The sequence below is a fragment of the Octopus sinensis genome, linkage group LG2 (genome assembly GCF_006345805.1).
Source record: "Octopus sinensis linkage group LG2, ASM634580v1, whole genome shotgun sequence".
Taxonomy (NCBI): Eukaryota; Metazoa; Mollusca; class Cephalopoda; order Octopoda; family Octopodidae; genus Octopus; species Octopus sinensis.
Genome location: NC_042998.1, coordinates 153,599,966 through 153,617,176, shown reverse-complemented (window position 1 = coordinate 153,617,176; position 17,211 = coordinate 153,599,966). Strand labels below are relative to the sequence as shown.

The following is a 17,211-nucleotide window of genomic DNA, read 5'->3' as shown; positions in this document are numbered from 1 at the left end:
ATAGTAACAGACATATCAAGTTATAGTAAGAGAATTTTCTTGGTATTAAAATCAATAAAAACAAACTACAGAGACTTACTTGTCTTTTCTTCTTCTGATAATGTCTTCTTAGGGAAATCGATATCAAATGTAATATAGAGAGCACCAAGTATATTATTATTTTCATAACTGGGCATTCCTTCATTATTTTTCCTCATCCTTGCCCCGGGTCGAGTTATTTTATCTCTTTTGATGTGAACCTTTAATACAAAGGATTGACCTTATCAATAAATACTAATACTTTCAAAGGATTAGTTACAAAGAATGCATAACTAAGCAGGTTATTTGGTTATGTTCTCTCTTATGTCACTAATGTAAAGTATGAAAACCACAATCCTCCTTCTCATCTGTTGTTAAGTCATTATAGCCAATCATGTATTAGTGCATATTGTTATCATCATCAAAAAGAAAATGTAGACATTTGATAACAGGCAAGAAAACAGTCACATACTCATTCTGTTTTTGTAAAAAAGAAAATATTTAGCATTTGTTCTTTCTTGTCAACTGTTCCCTCAGCCCCACCAAAGATTTTGTCAATTTAAATTCTAAAAGAAATAACCAATGGGGATTATCATTTTATGGTCATTTTACATGAAAGCTAATTATTTCACAAAATAATTGGTTCTAAGAAGTTCATAATCTCTACTGTTTCTTTTTAACTAAAATACTTTGAGCAATTTCCTATTGAGTTAAATTGAAATCAACAGGCTATTGGTTAACACAAGCAAAACAAGAAATGTGCTTTAAGTTTTCATGTGTTGAAATACATTCAAAATGATAAAGTATTAAATCATAGATATAGTTTAGCATTTACAATAAATTCCTCATTCAACACATACTTTAACTTAAATATTGACTAACAATACACATGGGTTAATATTTAGGTTATTTAATTGAATAATGTAAGTTGAAACATTTTACATCTTTTCCTATATTGCTTACAGATAACCAATGATGTGGTTGGATTCAGAGTCATGAAATAGGAGTTGAAAGTATTTATTGGATTGGAGTTGATATCTGCAAAATGTACTGACTTCAACTAAATGTAAATTGTAATATAATGAATAAAAATTTTCCTTTTCACAAATATCAATTCAACTGTTTTCTGCACTGAAAGTAATCAAATCAGATTTAAGAGAATGAAGTTCTGGCAGAAACAAACAAAATGTTAGAACATTTTAAATTTGAACTTTTGGTTTAATCCTTACTCTACAGATACAGTGTTTCTTTAATAAATTTTGTAGGGATATACTTTTCATTTAATACAATACTTTATGTTACATTCACTTAAATTCTATATTCAAACAATTCTTTTATAGCCTGTAAGCCTAAACTTTAGAATCTTAAAAAGTAACCTCATGAGTTACATTCTCATGTGTTGTGTACTTTCAATTAATAAAAAAAATATTTAATTATTCTAATTATAAATAGAGGAGTTGGAATCAGAATCGATGCATTGGAGTTGTAGGTTTTGAGTATAACTCCACACACTTAGCTAATTAAGCTACAACAAAAGCAACCTTTTATGGAAAGTTTGTATTTTCTTTTAATACAGGAGTTGTCCTAAAAATGATGCAAAAGTGGGCATAACTTTTTTTATAAATTGACAATAATATTTCAAATTGCACATGTTGGTAGAGTAACTCATCCTCTATAGAAAGGTACTTCTCAACATAGTCTCCATTGCAAGTGATGCATTTGTGCCATCACTGAACTCAACTTCCAAAACTTTTTTGAATACAGGTGAACACTGTTGTACTCATTTCTTCACAGCCACTTTTACCTTGTTTGTGTCATCAAACCAAAGACTGTCTCTTTTATTGGACTGAAAAGGTGAAAGTCAAAGTGCCACACCCGAGCTGTATGATAGGTAAAGGGCCAATGACCAGCCAAATTTGTCATGAAACATGTGTGGTTATATGTATTATTATGATAAATTTGGATTGTTTCAGATACTTGTTTGGTCTTTTTTCCTAATGGCTTTTCAAAGCTTTCAAGTGTCTTAATGTACTACTTGTTGTTCATGATAGAGACACATTCTAGAAAATCAAGGGTAATGATTCCCTTCACATTCCACAGAATACCTTATCTTTTCCATGCTGGTCACTGGCTCTTGAATGTCTTAGATCTTGGAGAGGAGGTCTGATACCATTCCATGGACTGACACTTTATTTTTGGATCATAAAGATACACCTATGTTTCATTCCCAGTCAAAAAGAAAAATGTATTTTCATTAACTTCAAATACTTCCAGTAGATCAGAGCACATTTCCATACTTCTCTTCCAAATCAGGTGTCAACTGTCAAGGTATCCACTTTGCATGCACTTGCCAATGACCAAAGTCTTTCACCATCTGTAATGCATTGTGAAAAGAGCCCAGTTGTGCAGCAAGCTCACAGATTATGACACAGCTGTTTGCACAAATCAATTCATTCACTTGTTGCTAATTTATATCAGTGGCTGCAGTTAATGGTTCCCCACTGCATAATTCGTCTTCAATAATAGTTTCCATGTCTTTAAACTTCATCCATCTGTGCACATAGTTCTTGTCAATAGCATTATCTGTAATTTTTAGTGGATGTCAAACAGTCAACACCCCTTCTACAATGAAAAAGAATGCAAAGAGTTACTATACCATAAGTGGAATGATTCATGCCAGTTAGTGAAGAAGTTATGGTCACTTAGGTATTACTTTCAGGACAACCACTGTATATCAGGTAGTGATGTTAAAAATGTTCAAGTAAAAGAATGGATTATATGAAACTGCTATTGTTTAATATCAAAATGGAAATTATTGCTTAAGAAAATGGTTCTAATTTTTTGATATGAAATTAATAGAATTTTTTCCTATCCAAATATCAAATACCACTGAAATTTAGTCAAATGTATTATCTTCAGTGAAAACTACAGTTTAAAATCATAGGCATACACAAATATACACAGGCATTTACGTATGAACAAGAGAGAGAGGAAGAGAGAAATATGTATATATTTTTCAGTGGTATATTTTATGCCTTTAAGTTTATGATTGATCACTTCTAACTATATATAAAACCCTAATCTTTTTTAGCCATTTAAAATTTAAAAACATAGAAAAACTGATATATTTCCTACTCATTTATCCTTTAATACTTCTCTCTGTTATCAAATATCAAAAGTTTCAATGCATTTTTACAACCTTACTATTGACTTGCTAAATAAGTATGTAGTGACGTCATTTTCCAGTGTGCGCACACGCAACGTCATTCTTCAGTGTGCGTGTGCAGAACGTCATTCTTCAGTGTGCGTGTGCGGGGCTGGAACCTTCTGGAAAGGCCTAAGGAAGTTCCCTCATGAACATGCGCAAGAGACTGGGGAAGAAAATTCTATCGCGTTCCTTGTTTAGCGTCGTTGACTTGAGACACGGCTATTGAAGCGAAAGGACGTATTAAACGTGTGATCAGCCATTCTCCTGTCCCAGACGCTTAGAATTTGACCTGCTCTGTTGCTGCTGAATTTGTTGTAAGAATCTTACAAATGTTAAAATTCAGCCTTGCTATATTGAACCAAGTGGATACCAATATACCAATGTGCTTCATTTGTAAATAAGAGAATAAAGAATCATATATATTTTTAAAGTTGCATTTTGTTCCTGACTGGTAGTTTCAAGAAACAAAAAGAAAGGAAATTGGTTGCACCCGAACAGTGTAAAGAATTAACCAGTTCCATTACAGTGGTGACCCCGAGTTCTGATCATAGACTATAGAACACTTAAATAAAATCTAGTTTATACCGAATCAGAGTTGTGAATCCAGTTTTTCTGACGTCGATATCTTCGCCTCAACATACACCAGCGACGCAGGACGTTTCCACCAACAACGCCTTTCTCTGCCGTCGCAATCACCATCGCTGTCCTTCAACTTCACGTCGTCTCCATCTCCGTCGCCTTCATCTCCAGCAACACTAATACGTACAAAGCACTCACTCAGTTTTAGCTTTTACGCTGTTGTGATTTTCACTGAGGTTAACAGCACAGCACTACCTGCGAGATCTTCTGTACCAATGTAACCTGCAACAACATTGAAGCCACAATTGCTACACGACATGTGTTCAACCGGCATCTGCACTTGTGATCCCAACATCCTGTTACAGAACGAACTACTATTATGTACTTTACTATGAACTGGTAAAATAACTCTAACTTCATAAAAAAAAAATTAACAAAAAGAAAAATTTTGTTTCAGACGCGACGAAGGTTGGGGAAAAAAAAAAAGAGAATTTTTATTCTCTGTGCATACAGTACAAAAAGAAAAAGAAAAAACACATTTTTTTTGGTAAAATTTACACATAAAAAAAATTTATTGGTTCACTTGCTGGTCTTGTTTAATTTCTATTTCTTTCTGTTTTTTTTTACATTTGTGTCAGTTCAACTTTTTGTTGTCATTTCCCTTTCCTTTGACAGAGTCATCTAGTTAAATTTAAAAAAAGAACATGTCTTTGGCATCATTACCCATTTTCACAGGTGATGCCACACTTTGGTTTGCACAACTAGAGGCATATTTTTGTGCACATAGTGTTTCTTCTGAGCAGCAGTTGCAAATTCTTTATAGTTGTATGCCTCCTCAACTTGCAACTACTGCCAGAGATCTTATTACGGATCCTTCTCCAGATGCCACTTATGCGTCTGTTAAATTAGAAGTGGAGAAAAGAAATACTAGAAGCGAGGAAAGTCGCTTCAATGAATTGATGGCGGATGAACAGTTGGGAGATAGGACTCCTTCTGAATTTCTGAGACGTTTAAGAGAGTTGAGCGGTAAATCTGCAGACGATCCTCTGCTTCGGAAAATTTTTTTTGCAAGGTTGCCCGCCTACATACAAACTGTTTTGTCAACTGCTATAGAGTCCAATACTGTGGACCAAATAGCGACCATGGTGGATAAGATGGTTGAATTTGCAGTGCGACCATCTTCACATGCTGCTTGTGTCTGCTCGGAAACTTCTGCAAACTTAATTGATGGACTTTCTAAACAAATAGAAAGTCTCACCAAAAGGATGGACGCGATGTGTCGCGATGGCAAGCGATTTTCAAGATCGTGTAGTCGTGGCCATTCACCATCTCATTCCACACAATCAAAGTCCGGACTGTGTTGGTATCACTCCAAATTTGGAGAGAAAGCACATAAGTGCATAAAGCCATGCACCTATAAAGATTTAAACTAGCTTCGGAGGAGTTGAGCACGTCAACTTCCTCCACATCGTTTTCTAGTTATCGTGCATTTTTCGTTAAGGATCTAGGACACTGGTTCTTGTTGCAGCATTTGGCCTCTGCGTCTCACAACTGACAGGCCAAAACGATCTAATGTTACCTTGCACGCTATTGACTCGTCACCAATAGCCACATTCGGTCAGATCTCTTTACGCCTTGACATAAATCTTCGTCGAGATTTTCAGTGGGTTTTTGTCATTGCTGACATTCTGCATCCTATTTTAGGTGCGGATTTTCTAAATAACTTTGATCTATTGGTAGATGTCAGACGTCAGAGGCTAGTCGACAGTTCGACTACACTCTCCACACTGACCAGAGAATCTACCGATTCAGCTCTTAGCCCGACATTTTTTGTTGCTACATCTGGAGATGTCTTTCATTCTCTTTTGGCTTCTTTTCCAGAGCTACTTGATATTACTTTTAAAATGGCAAACCCGTACACTTGATACTCCATTTCATTACAACTACTGGGCCGCCAGTTTTTTCGCGCCCACGGCATCTTGCACCTGACCATCTTAAAACGGCTAGGGCTGAGTTTGAGCATATGCTCCAGCTTGGTCTGATACGCCCATCCACCAGTCCATGGGCATCAACCCTTCATTTAGTTCGAAAAGGGGATACAGATTTTCGCCTGGTGGGAGATTATCGGTGTCTAAATTCTGTGACGATTCCGGACAGATATCCAATTAGGAATCTTAATGACTTTTCAGCGAATCTTCATGGCTGTACCATTTTTTATAAGGTTGACCTCATATGTGCTTAGCATCAAATACCGGTCAACCCAGATGATGTTCCTAAAATGGCAATTACCACTCCTTTTGGTTGTTTCGAATTTCTATACATGAGTTTTGGTTTGCGGAACACCACTAGTACGTTCCAACGTTTTATAGATGAAGTTGTTCGTGGACTTGATTTTGTTTTCGCTTATGTCGATGATATCCTCATCGCAAGTGATATGCATGAAAATCATCTCCAGCACTTGTCTCAGCCTTTTCAGCATCTTCGCGACTATGGTGTTCGCATTAATCCAGACAAGTGTGTTTTTGGGCAATCATCTCTTGAATTTCTCGGTCATTGTATTGATTCGAATGGAATCAAACCTCTCTCGTCTAAAGTCGATGCAATTCAGCGCATCGCACCACCTTCTTCTTTGCGTCAACTTCACCATTTTTTGGGTATAGTTAATTTCTATTGGCGCTTCATAAACCGGTGTGCAGACAAGTTGTTTCTTTTAATGCAGATGCTAAAGGGCAATTCTAAAAAGAACGCCCGTCTTACTCTTTCAGCTGAAGCACTGTCTGCCTTTGAGTTAGTTAAAAAGGAACTAGCTTCAGTTCCTGTTCTAGCACATCTGGCTCCTGATGCTCCACTTACTTTATCTGTGGACGCATCAGATTCTGCAGTTGGCGCTGTCTTGCAGCACGCTGTAGATGGTGAAACTAAACCTTTGGCTTTCTTTTCTTGCCAGCTAAAGCCTGCTGAACGCAGATATAGTACTTTTGATCGAGAGTTACAAGCAATCTATCTGTCAGTTCAACATTTTCAGCACCAGCTCGAGGGACGAGAATTTGTGATTTATACTGATCACAAGCCCCTTATGTTTGCACTGTCTTCTAAAACGGACAAACTCTCCCCTCGTGCTTTCCGTCACCTGAACTATATTTCTCAGTTTACAAGTGACATTCGACATGTGCCAGGGAAGGAGAACGTCCCAGCTGATGCTCTCTCTAGACTCCCTGTCAATTCCTTTTCCTCTCCTGCAGCAATTGACTTAACTGCTATTTCGCAGGATCAACCACCTTTAGAGGAGTTGGATTTAACTTCGCCCAAGTTTATCAATTGTAAATTTGCCTACCGTCCGCTCCCTTCAGCAGAAGGCTCTATTCTTTGTGATGTCTCCACCGGTTCACCCAGGCCGTTAGTACCTGAGAAACATCAATGTTCTGTTTTTGATGCTCTTCATTCATTGTCACATCCGGGTATCTCTGCCACAGTAAAGCTTGTTACTGCTCAGTTCTTCTGGCCCAATATGCGACGATCGATTACCTCTTGGGCACGCTCTTGTTTGAGGTGCCAGAGTGCTAAAGTCCATAGACACGTTCGTGCTCCACTTGGACAGTTTTCTTCTCCTGAGGCCCGTTTTCGCCATGTCCACCTTGATTTGGTTGGACCATGGCCTGTGAGTCGCGGGTTCTCATATATTTTAACTTGTATCGATCGTTTCTCACATTGGCCGGAAGCTATTCCTATAGCAGACATTTCTGCTGAAACTGTTGCGAAAGCTTTCGTGTCTAATTGGATTTCTAGGTATGGTGTACCGTCCAGTTTAACCACAGATTGTGGTTGACAATTCGAAGCGGTTTTATTTCCTGAGTTATCACGAATCCTGGGGATGCATCATATATGCACCACTAGTTACCATCCCGCTTCTAATGGGATGGTGGAGCGTTTCAACAGGCAACTTAAGGCCGCGTTGCGTGCCTCGCCGAATCCACAGTCGTGGACTGACTTTCTCCCTATCGTCCTGCTTGGATGTCAGCCTGCAATTAAAGCAGACCTTGGTTTTTCTTTTGCCGAGCTCTTGTATGGTACCACACTGGTATTGCCTGGTACGATGTTGGTGCCAGACAAGTCACAGTCTCTTAATTTAGAGTCTTATGTTGCTCAACTACGCAGATATTTTTCTGCCCTTCCTCCTATGGGTCCCCGACACCAAAATCCTCCTTCTAATGTGCCATCAGATCTTGATTCTTGGACACATGTTTTTGTTTATGATGATTCTGTCAAAGGACCTCTTGTTTCTCCTTATAAAGGACCTTTTCGTGTGATTTCCCGCATGCCGAAAGTATTCAAACTTGACATTAATGGTCGTTCGGAGACCGTCTCCGTAGATCGTCTTAAAAGGGCATATTTTGAGGTGTCAACATCTTTTGATGACACCGCTGCTACAACCATCGTTGAACCTTCACATGCACCTTTGACAACACCACTATTTACACATGCACCTTTGACAACACCACTATTTACACATGCACCTTTGACAACACCACCATTTACACATGCACCTTTATCAACACCAACATCGGCAACATCACCTTCGTCGTCACAGCCTGCCTCGAACAAACCTTATGTTACGAGGTCAGGCAGAACGGTTCACTGGCCAAAGAAACATTCAAAGACTATTTATATTTGACATTCTCAATTGTTTTCCCAGTGACAGTTATGATACTTATTGAACTTTGTTCATTTGAGTATTTTGTTTTTCCTTTTGGTGCATTCTTATTTATATTGTAAATTTTGTTTTGATTTGTCATATTGTGTGCCATTTTGGTGATTTGGTAACCACCTTATTTTCTGAAGCCACTACAAGGAATTTTGTTTCATGCTTCCGCACTCGAAGGGGAGCCTTTGTAGTGACGTCATTTTCCAGTGTGCGCACACACAACGTCATTCTTCAGTGTGCGTGTGCGGGGCTGGAACCTTCTGGAAAGGCCTAAGGAAGTTCCCTCATGCACATGTGCAAGAGACTGGGGAAGAAAATTCTATCGCGTTCCTTGTTTAGTGTTGTTGACTTGAGACACGGCTATTGAAGCGAAAGGACGTATTAAACGTGTGATCAGCCATTCTCCTGTCCCAGACACTTAGAATTTGACCTGCTCTGTTGCTGCTGAATTTGTTGTAAGAATCTTACAAATGTTAAAATTCAGCCTTGCTATATTGAACCAAGTGGATACCAATATACCAATGTGCTTCATTTGTAAATAAGAGAATAAAGAATCATATATATTTTTAAAGTTGCGTTTTGTTCCTGACTGGTAGTTTCGAGAAACAAAAAGAAAGGAACTTGGTTGCACCCAAACAGTGTAAAGAATTAACCAGTTCCATTACAAGTATGATTCTCAAATCTTGTTAAATTGGACAATATGCATTCCACACTGGTTAATCAAATGTAAACAAATACTAACAACTTACTTTATGACCATCTAAATGGCTGATATCCATTTCAAATCCTAGTAAAGCATCTGTTAAACTTATTGTTACATTGGTATAAAGATCATCACCTCGTCTTTCAAATACAGGATGTCTGAAATAATCAATGTTGGTTAATGAGATAAATTGTATAATGCAACTATACAAACAAAAAGTATTAAAATGGATGAACAAATTTAAATATATATATATACTTATCTGACTTAGTTGTTTGACTGCAATTATACTGACTTCAATGGTTTTAGTTGATTATATGAATCCCCATGTCATCTGAGGCATAGGGAAGAGGATAGTTATATAAAAAAAGTGCTGAGGGTTAAATGTGGCTTGAACTTGTGGAAGAGGGAACCCAGGAAGATGCGGGATAAGATAGTAAAAGCCAATTTCAGGATGTTGAAACTCAATGAGGAGACAACAAAGGACTAATGACTGCCAATTTATTATGCTTGGGAAGACTTAATTGTCACAACAAAAGACTTATGCTTATGTCTATATGCATAATAGGCCTGTGTCACTTCTATTTTATAGCTTCCCCCACCCAAACCTATCTTTACCATTGGCCATGCCACCACACATTCCCCTCTACCCCTATCACTAACCATCTACCACTTACCTCTCACACTCTTTGCAGATTTATCCACCCAGCTTATCCAGTAATCAATAACAAAACAGGAGAATTAGTTCTGAAATTATTTACATGTTCTTCTTATGTGAAGATAATCAGGTGGAGTAATACGAGGGGGTACCCAAAAGTAACTGGAAACATTTTCCATGGGACAAACCTGTTGTAGTTTAGGCTACTGCTGCTAGAAGCCACTTGATACAACCCCCAGGCATCATAATGCTGACTGGTTGCATAAAGTCATACTGCCATGTGGTGCATCTTTGTTTTGTAATGCTTCTCCCCTGATTTTTGCAATGGCTGAAATGAAGGAACAGAGTACTTCTGTGAAATTCTGTTTTCTGCTGGCGAAAACGGCAGCCAAAACTGTTGTCATGCTTCAAACAGCTTATAAGGATGCTCCATGAACAAAGCACAAGTTTATGAGTGGTTTCCACACTTTAGGAATGGTCACTTGTTGCTTGAAGATCAACCTTGCTCAGAACAAATGAAAATTCATGAACTGATCTTGGACTGTCACCGAACAATTGATGAACTTGTTGATATAACTGGTGTGTCCTGGAGTTCCTAGCAATAAATTTTGAGCAAGGAATTGCGAATGAAAAGAGTTGCAGCAAAAAATTTGTGCCTTGCTTGCTCATGGAAGATCAAAAGCAGTCATGAACTGAAAGAACAGCTGGAAGCTGATCTGGGTATTTTTTGATGGTCATCACTGGTGACAAAAGCTATGGAATTTGCAGGTGTTGAAGAGGTGAAGAAAAAAATGACAGAGGCATTAAAAAGCATCACTTCACAAGAGTTCCAGTACTGCTTTGACTAGTGGAAAGTGTGCCCAGACTGATGCATCACTTTGGATGGAGAATACTTTGAAGGTGATAAGAGTGTAAACATGTAAAACCAAGTGAATAAAATAATATTGCAAAATTCCAGTTTCTTTTGGGTACCCACCTCATACAATCCTGGGCTGTTGTATGAAGTGAAATTTCACAGAGTTTAATTCAAAATGTGTTATTGTTAAATAATTAAGTACTAGTGATACTTAATTATATAACAAAAAAGAATTAACGCAAAAAAATATTACTAGAAAATATTAGGCAGGCAACTTAGCATCTTGTGTAATGGTTTCTAGGTATAAAATTATTGTAGAAGATAAATATCTCTTTGTTCTGGGTTCAATGTCAACCAACGGCATATATGAATTCAGCTAAACACAAATTCCCTTCACAGCTTTCTCTTTCACAGTACAAAAGAAAATATGGAGTCTAACATATTTACACATACAATAAACACATACATAAATATCATCATGGTCATTATTATAATTCTTAATGCCTACTTTTCCATGCTTGCATGGGTTAGATGAGTGTGTGTGTGTGTGTGTGCGCGCGCGCGTGTGTGTGTGCGTGCATATAATGATTAAATATTCAGTGTAAAACAAGTAAGGTTTATTCAAGACATCTTTCTTACAGCTGTTTCTATAACCAACCAGTTCAACAAAAAATAACATACCTCCTCTGAGGAAGTGGTTTGTTAAAGAAATCATCTTGTTTTTATTGGCTGTGTGGTAAGTAGCTTGCTTTCCAGCCACATGGTTCTTGGTTCAGTCCCATTCTATGGCACCTTGGGCAAGTGTTTTCTACTATATCCTCGGGCTGACCAAAGCCTTGTGAGTGGATTTGGTAGATGGAAACTGAAAAAAGCCTGTTGTATATGTGTGTGTGTGTGTGTTTTTTTTCTTCCATCATCACTTGACAAATGATGCTGGTGAGTTTATGTCCCCGTAACTTAACGGTTCGGCAAAAGCGACCGATAGAATAAGTACTAGGCTTACAAAGAATAAGTCCTGGGGTTGATTTGCTCGATTAAAGGCGGTGCTCCAGCATAGCCACAGTCAAATGACTGAAACAAATAAAGGAATAAAAGAACAGAAGAATATATATATATATATCTATATATATATATGTGTGTGTGTGTGTATAATATATATATATCATCATAAACGATGATGATGATGATATATATATATATATATGTATATATATATATACACTTTGTGGATATTAAAACCTCTGCATCTACTTCATATAATTATGTGTATATTAACATGAATCCATATTTGTGATGAGCTTTGCAGTGAAATGAATCACTGAGTTCTAAATAAAAGGTTCCATGCTGTGTTTATACAGACATTAATACCAAAGTATATGCATATACACAGATAAGGACATATGTGTGTATATGTATATTATATACATACACACAAGAACATATGGGTGTATGTGTATATGATACGCACACACACATATATATATATGAACATATATGTGTAGATTATACATACACACACACACACATATATATATGAACATATATGTGTAGATTATACATACACACACACACATATATATATGTATATGTATATAAATATATATATATATATATATATATATATATATATATATATATATATATATCTACTAGCTGAGATACTTGGCATTTTGGCATTGCTTGGGATTAAAATGGGATAGTTTGTATATATATATTATAGTTATGTTGAAACAGGTGATATGGGAAAGTGCAGCATTGATGGCAAAACATTTGTGGAGTAAATTTTAAAGCCTTGCAGAAATGACGATTTGAGTTTAGCACACTAATTTGGACAGAATTATGATTCTTATAAGAATGGGATAGATCATATCTGAAAGTAGTTCCTGGAGTTGTGAAGAATAAATTTGTATGCTGTCTGTTTCTGAGAGCTATTCTATTGGACCTCTGTGTAATTTGGCATGCTAAATGTGGTTTTAATGATTCAGCATTAAGTCTCTCTTAAGACTCCATCAGACATGTGGAAGCATGCCTTTGTTGATCTTGAGAAAGTCTCATCTCCCTTCTATTTTGAGACTTCATCCGACGTGCTGCAGCATGCCTTTGCTGATCTTGAGAAAGTCTCATGTCCCTTATCTTTTGAAACTCTCGTCTTGGGTTTTCTGCAATCATCTTTGTTAATAGGTGTTTCTAGAGAAATTAAGTTTTTTTCTTTGGTGGCATATTTTTTTTCAATATTGTAATCAAAAAATTATGAACATAAAAAAAAAATATACATTAATCTTTATTTTTGTAAGCAGTTGTATGTAGTTTTGTATGCAGTGTAAATTAACCAAATATAAGCAAATTGTAAATAACTTGCAACTGCTTCACTAATTATGAACTGGTAATTGAACAATAGATGTGCATTTTTATACATCTTGGACATGCCACCTAATAGTTTTTTGTCAAGAGTTTCACCTACAGTCATTCTCGTCAAATATGTATATGTATGTGTAAATGTGTGTGTTTAATACTGTGTGTAACAAACATGCAAACGCGCACACTCAGACATATACACATTCATATAGAAAATGTGATGTCATCGTTGTGGTATAAAACGTCCTTTATATCTCATATGTATCGAACACACAAACACACTCACATAAAATGTCCTGTACTATATAATTGACTATAGAAAGATTATGCCTATGAAATGCTATATTGTTTTAATAGAAATGAAAAAAAATTGCATATTGACAGTTGTGGGGTGTAATACTATATAGTGAGAGTGGCACATACAGACATACATTCATGCATGTCAAATGTCACATGTATATGTATGTGTAGATGTGTGTTGAATAACATCCCTAATGCAGAAACACACACACACTCAGACACATACACCACACTCATACACTCACAGACACATAGACACTCATATACAAAATGTGATGTTGTCATCAAATGCAGAAAGACACACACACTGACAGACTCATACACATTCATACACTCATATACAAAATGTGACATTGTCATTGTCTAAAATGTCCTGTACTATATTTGACTATAGAAAGATTATTTCTATAAAATGTTATACTGTTTTAATAGAAACGAAAAAAAATTAATTCAACGATAAATGCCACAATAATTATTATAAATTTCTTAATATATATGTATGTATGCATATATATATATATATATTAAACACACGTATTAAATGTTAATTTAAGGGTAAATATGTAACTGTAAATACCTTGTAACTGCTGTAATAATTATTAACTGGTAATTGAACGGTAAATGTGTATTTTCATATACCTTGAATGTCATGTTATCACATTAGAAGTAAAAGTGAAAGAATAAAAGTGAAACAATATTCACTTTGGACACATAATACCAAACCAATCCAAAAGATTGGCTGGGTAGTTCTTGAGTTTTAGACTGAAGGAAGGTAAAATATGCCCCATTCATAAAGGAGGTAGCAGAGCGGAAGCCAAGAACTATAGACCTATCTCTCTGACCTCACACATCAGCAAGGTCATGGAACGAATAGTCAGAAGGAAGCTGATCACCTTCCTTGAAGAAAATGACTTGCTGCCCGACACCCAACATGGTTTCCGACCAGGGAGAAGCTGTTTAACTCAGCTCCTACAACACTATGACTGGGTGCTGAAACGGCTGCTCAACCACTCAAATGTGGAAGTGATATATCTCGACTTTGCAAAGGCCTTTGATAAAGTCGATCATGGAATGATATGTCACAAACTGCGTGATCTCAACATAGTTGGAAAACTGGGAGAATGGCTTCATGACTTTCTGAAAGATAGAAATCAGGTGGTAGTGGCCACTTCCATTAACACGCAAATAGTGAGCGGTGTTCCGCAGGGCACTGTTCTGGGACCACTACTGTTCATAATGGCCCTCTCAGACATGCCCTCAGCCACGCAGAGAGCCACGATCACAAGTTATGCAGATGATACAAAAGTTTCACAGGCAATACAGAACCCTGAGGACACTAAACACCTGCAATGTGAGCTAGACAAAATATACAAGTGGGCCGAAAAGAATAGCATGCAGTTCAATGCTGAAAAGTTTCAAGCTCTATACTATCAGCATGCAAAACTAAATGCAATACCCAATGAATACACTGGACCCGGAGGAATAGCAATCCCAGAGGCACAATCAGTGCGTGACCTAGGTATTTACATGAGTGATGACGCGACCTTTCGTGTACATGTTGCTAAATTGGCAATGAAATGTAGACGACTGGCCGGATGGATCCTCAGAACCTTTAGAACAAGAGAACAAGAAACCATGATGGTCCTCTGGAGGACACTTGTCCTAAGCCACTTTGACTACTGCTCTCAGTTATAGTCACCATCCAGTGTCAAGTTGATCACAGAGCTCGAGGCGATCCAACGTAGCTACACGAAGAAGATAGCCTTTATGCAGAATGTAAGCTACTGGGAAAGACTCAGGAAATTAAAATTATATTCCCTGGAGCGTAGGCGGGAAAGATATGCCGTAATATACATCTGGAAGATCCTGGAGGGAAGTGTCCTGAACTTTGGCATCGAGAGTTACGCAAATGCCAGAACTGGGCGCCACTGTGTGGTGCCTAGGACTCCAAACTTGCCATCAAGATGTAGGACAAGATTCTGTGATAGCCTGGGCTTCCGAGGCCCACAGCTCTTCAATATCCTCCCGAAGAACCTGAGAGACCTGCATGGGGTGGATACAGATGTCTTTAAAATGAAGCTGGATCTCTTCCTGTCAGGTGTCCCAGATGAACCAACTTCACGGCAGGAGGGGCAGATGAGGGCAGCTGCATCGAACTCTCTCATGCACCAAATAGCAGTTGCTAGAAAGCCTTCATGAAGTGAAACCAAGTAGCAACACCAAATGGCGGTGCCCCAGCATGGCCACAGCTCATAAGCTGAAACTGGAAAAATCAAAATCAAATCAAAATCAAAATCATATATTATGTGTATATATATCATCATCATCATCATTTAGCATCCGCTTTCCATGATAGCATGGGTTGGACAGTTCAACTGGGGTCTGGGAAGCCTGAAGGCTGCACCAGGCCCAGTCTGATCTGGCAGTGTTCCTAACGCCAACCACTCCGTGAGTGTAGTGGGAGCTTTTTACATGCCACCTGCACAGGTGCCAGACGAGGCTGGCAGACGGCCACGGACGGATGGTGCTTTTTACATGCCACCGGCACGGGGGCCAGGCAAGGCTGGCAATGGCCACGTTCGGATGGTGCTTTTTATGTGCCACCGGCACGGAGGCCAGTAGGGGCGGCGCTGGGAACGGACACGGTCAGGTGGTGCATTTTACGTGCCACCGGCACGGGGGCCAGGCGAGGCTGGCAACGGCCACGATCGGATGGTGCTTTTTACGTGCCACCGGCACGGAGGCCAGTCGGGACGGCGCTGGCCACGGACACTATCAGATGGTATGCTTATGTGTCACCGGCACTGGTATCGCAGCTGCAATTTCCATTGATGTTGATCGACTTCAATTTTGGTTCTGATTTCTGATTTGATTTGATTTTGATTTCGATTTCCACTTGCCTCAACGGGTCTTCACAAGTGGAGTTTTGTGTCCCAAGAAGGAAAGGCATGCTTAAGTCGACTGGCTACATCCCCGGTAGAGATGCCACGGGTAATGGTCTCACTAGTCCTGCCGAGTCTTCTCACGCACAACATACTTCCATAGGTCTCGGTCTCTAGTCACCTCCTCAGTGAGACCTAAAGTTCGAAGGTCGTGCTTCACCACCTCGACCCAGGTTTTCCTGGGTCTGCCTCTTCCACAGGTTCCCACAACCGCTAGGGTGTGGCACTTTTTCACACAACTATCTTCATCCATTCTCGCCACATGACCATACCAACGCAAACGTCTCTCTTGCACACCACATCTGATGCTTCTTAGGTCTAGCTTTTCTCTCAAGGTACTTACACTATGTCGAGTATGAACACTGACATTACACATCCATCGGAGCATACTGGCTTCATTTCTTGCGAGCTTACGCATATCCTCAGCAGTCACGGCCCATGTTTCACTGCCATGTAGCATGGCTGTTCGTACACATGCGTCATACAGTCTGCCTTTTACTCTGAGCGAGAGGCCTTTTGTAACCAGCAGAGGTAAGAGCTCTCTGAACTTTGCCCAAGCTATTCTTACTCTAGCAGTTACACTTTCAGCACACCCGCCCCCGCTGCTGACTTGGTCACCTAGGTAACAGAAGCTATCAACTATTTCTAGTTTTTCTCCCTGGAAAGTGACAGAAGTTGGTCTCAGAGCATTTTCAGTGTTTATTGTTCCTGAGCATCTGCCACATACAAAAACCATCTTCCTAGTTAGCCTTCCTTTGACATTGCTGCACCTCTTATGTGTCCATAGCTTACACTTGGTGCATCTTATAGAGTTTCTACCTACACCTTTTCTACAGATCGAGCAGGGCCATCTACCTGAAGGCGTTTGTGATTTGTCTGCCTTCCTACTG

General features: G+C 38.6%; 1 protein-coding gene across 4 annotated transcripts in view; it reads right to left on the bottom strand.

Moving 5' to 3' along the window:
• The window catches only part of LOC115227683 (dnaJ homolog subfamily B member 11), an 89,184-nt gene that overhangs the window by 4,518 nt on the left and 67,455 nt on the right, over positions 1–17,211 (bottom strand). For all 4 annotated transcript variants that reach the window (XM_029798435.2, XM_029798449.2, XM_036500241.1 and 1 more), the window contains 2 exons: positions 9,257–9,368; positions 80–239 (listed from right to left, as the gene is read on the bottom strand). In XM_029798435.2, coding sequence (XP_029654295.1) covers positions 80–239; positions 9,257–9,368 — 272 coding nt within the window. The remainder of the gene's footprint in view (positions 1–79; positions 240–9,256; positions 9,369–17,211) is intronic.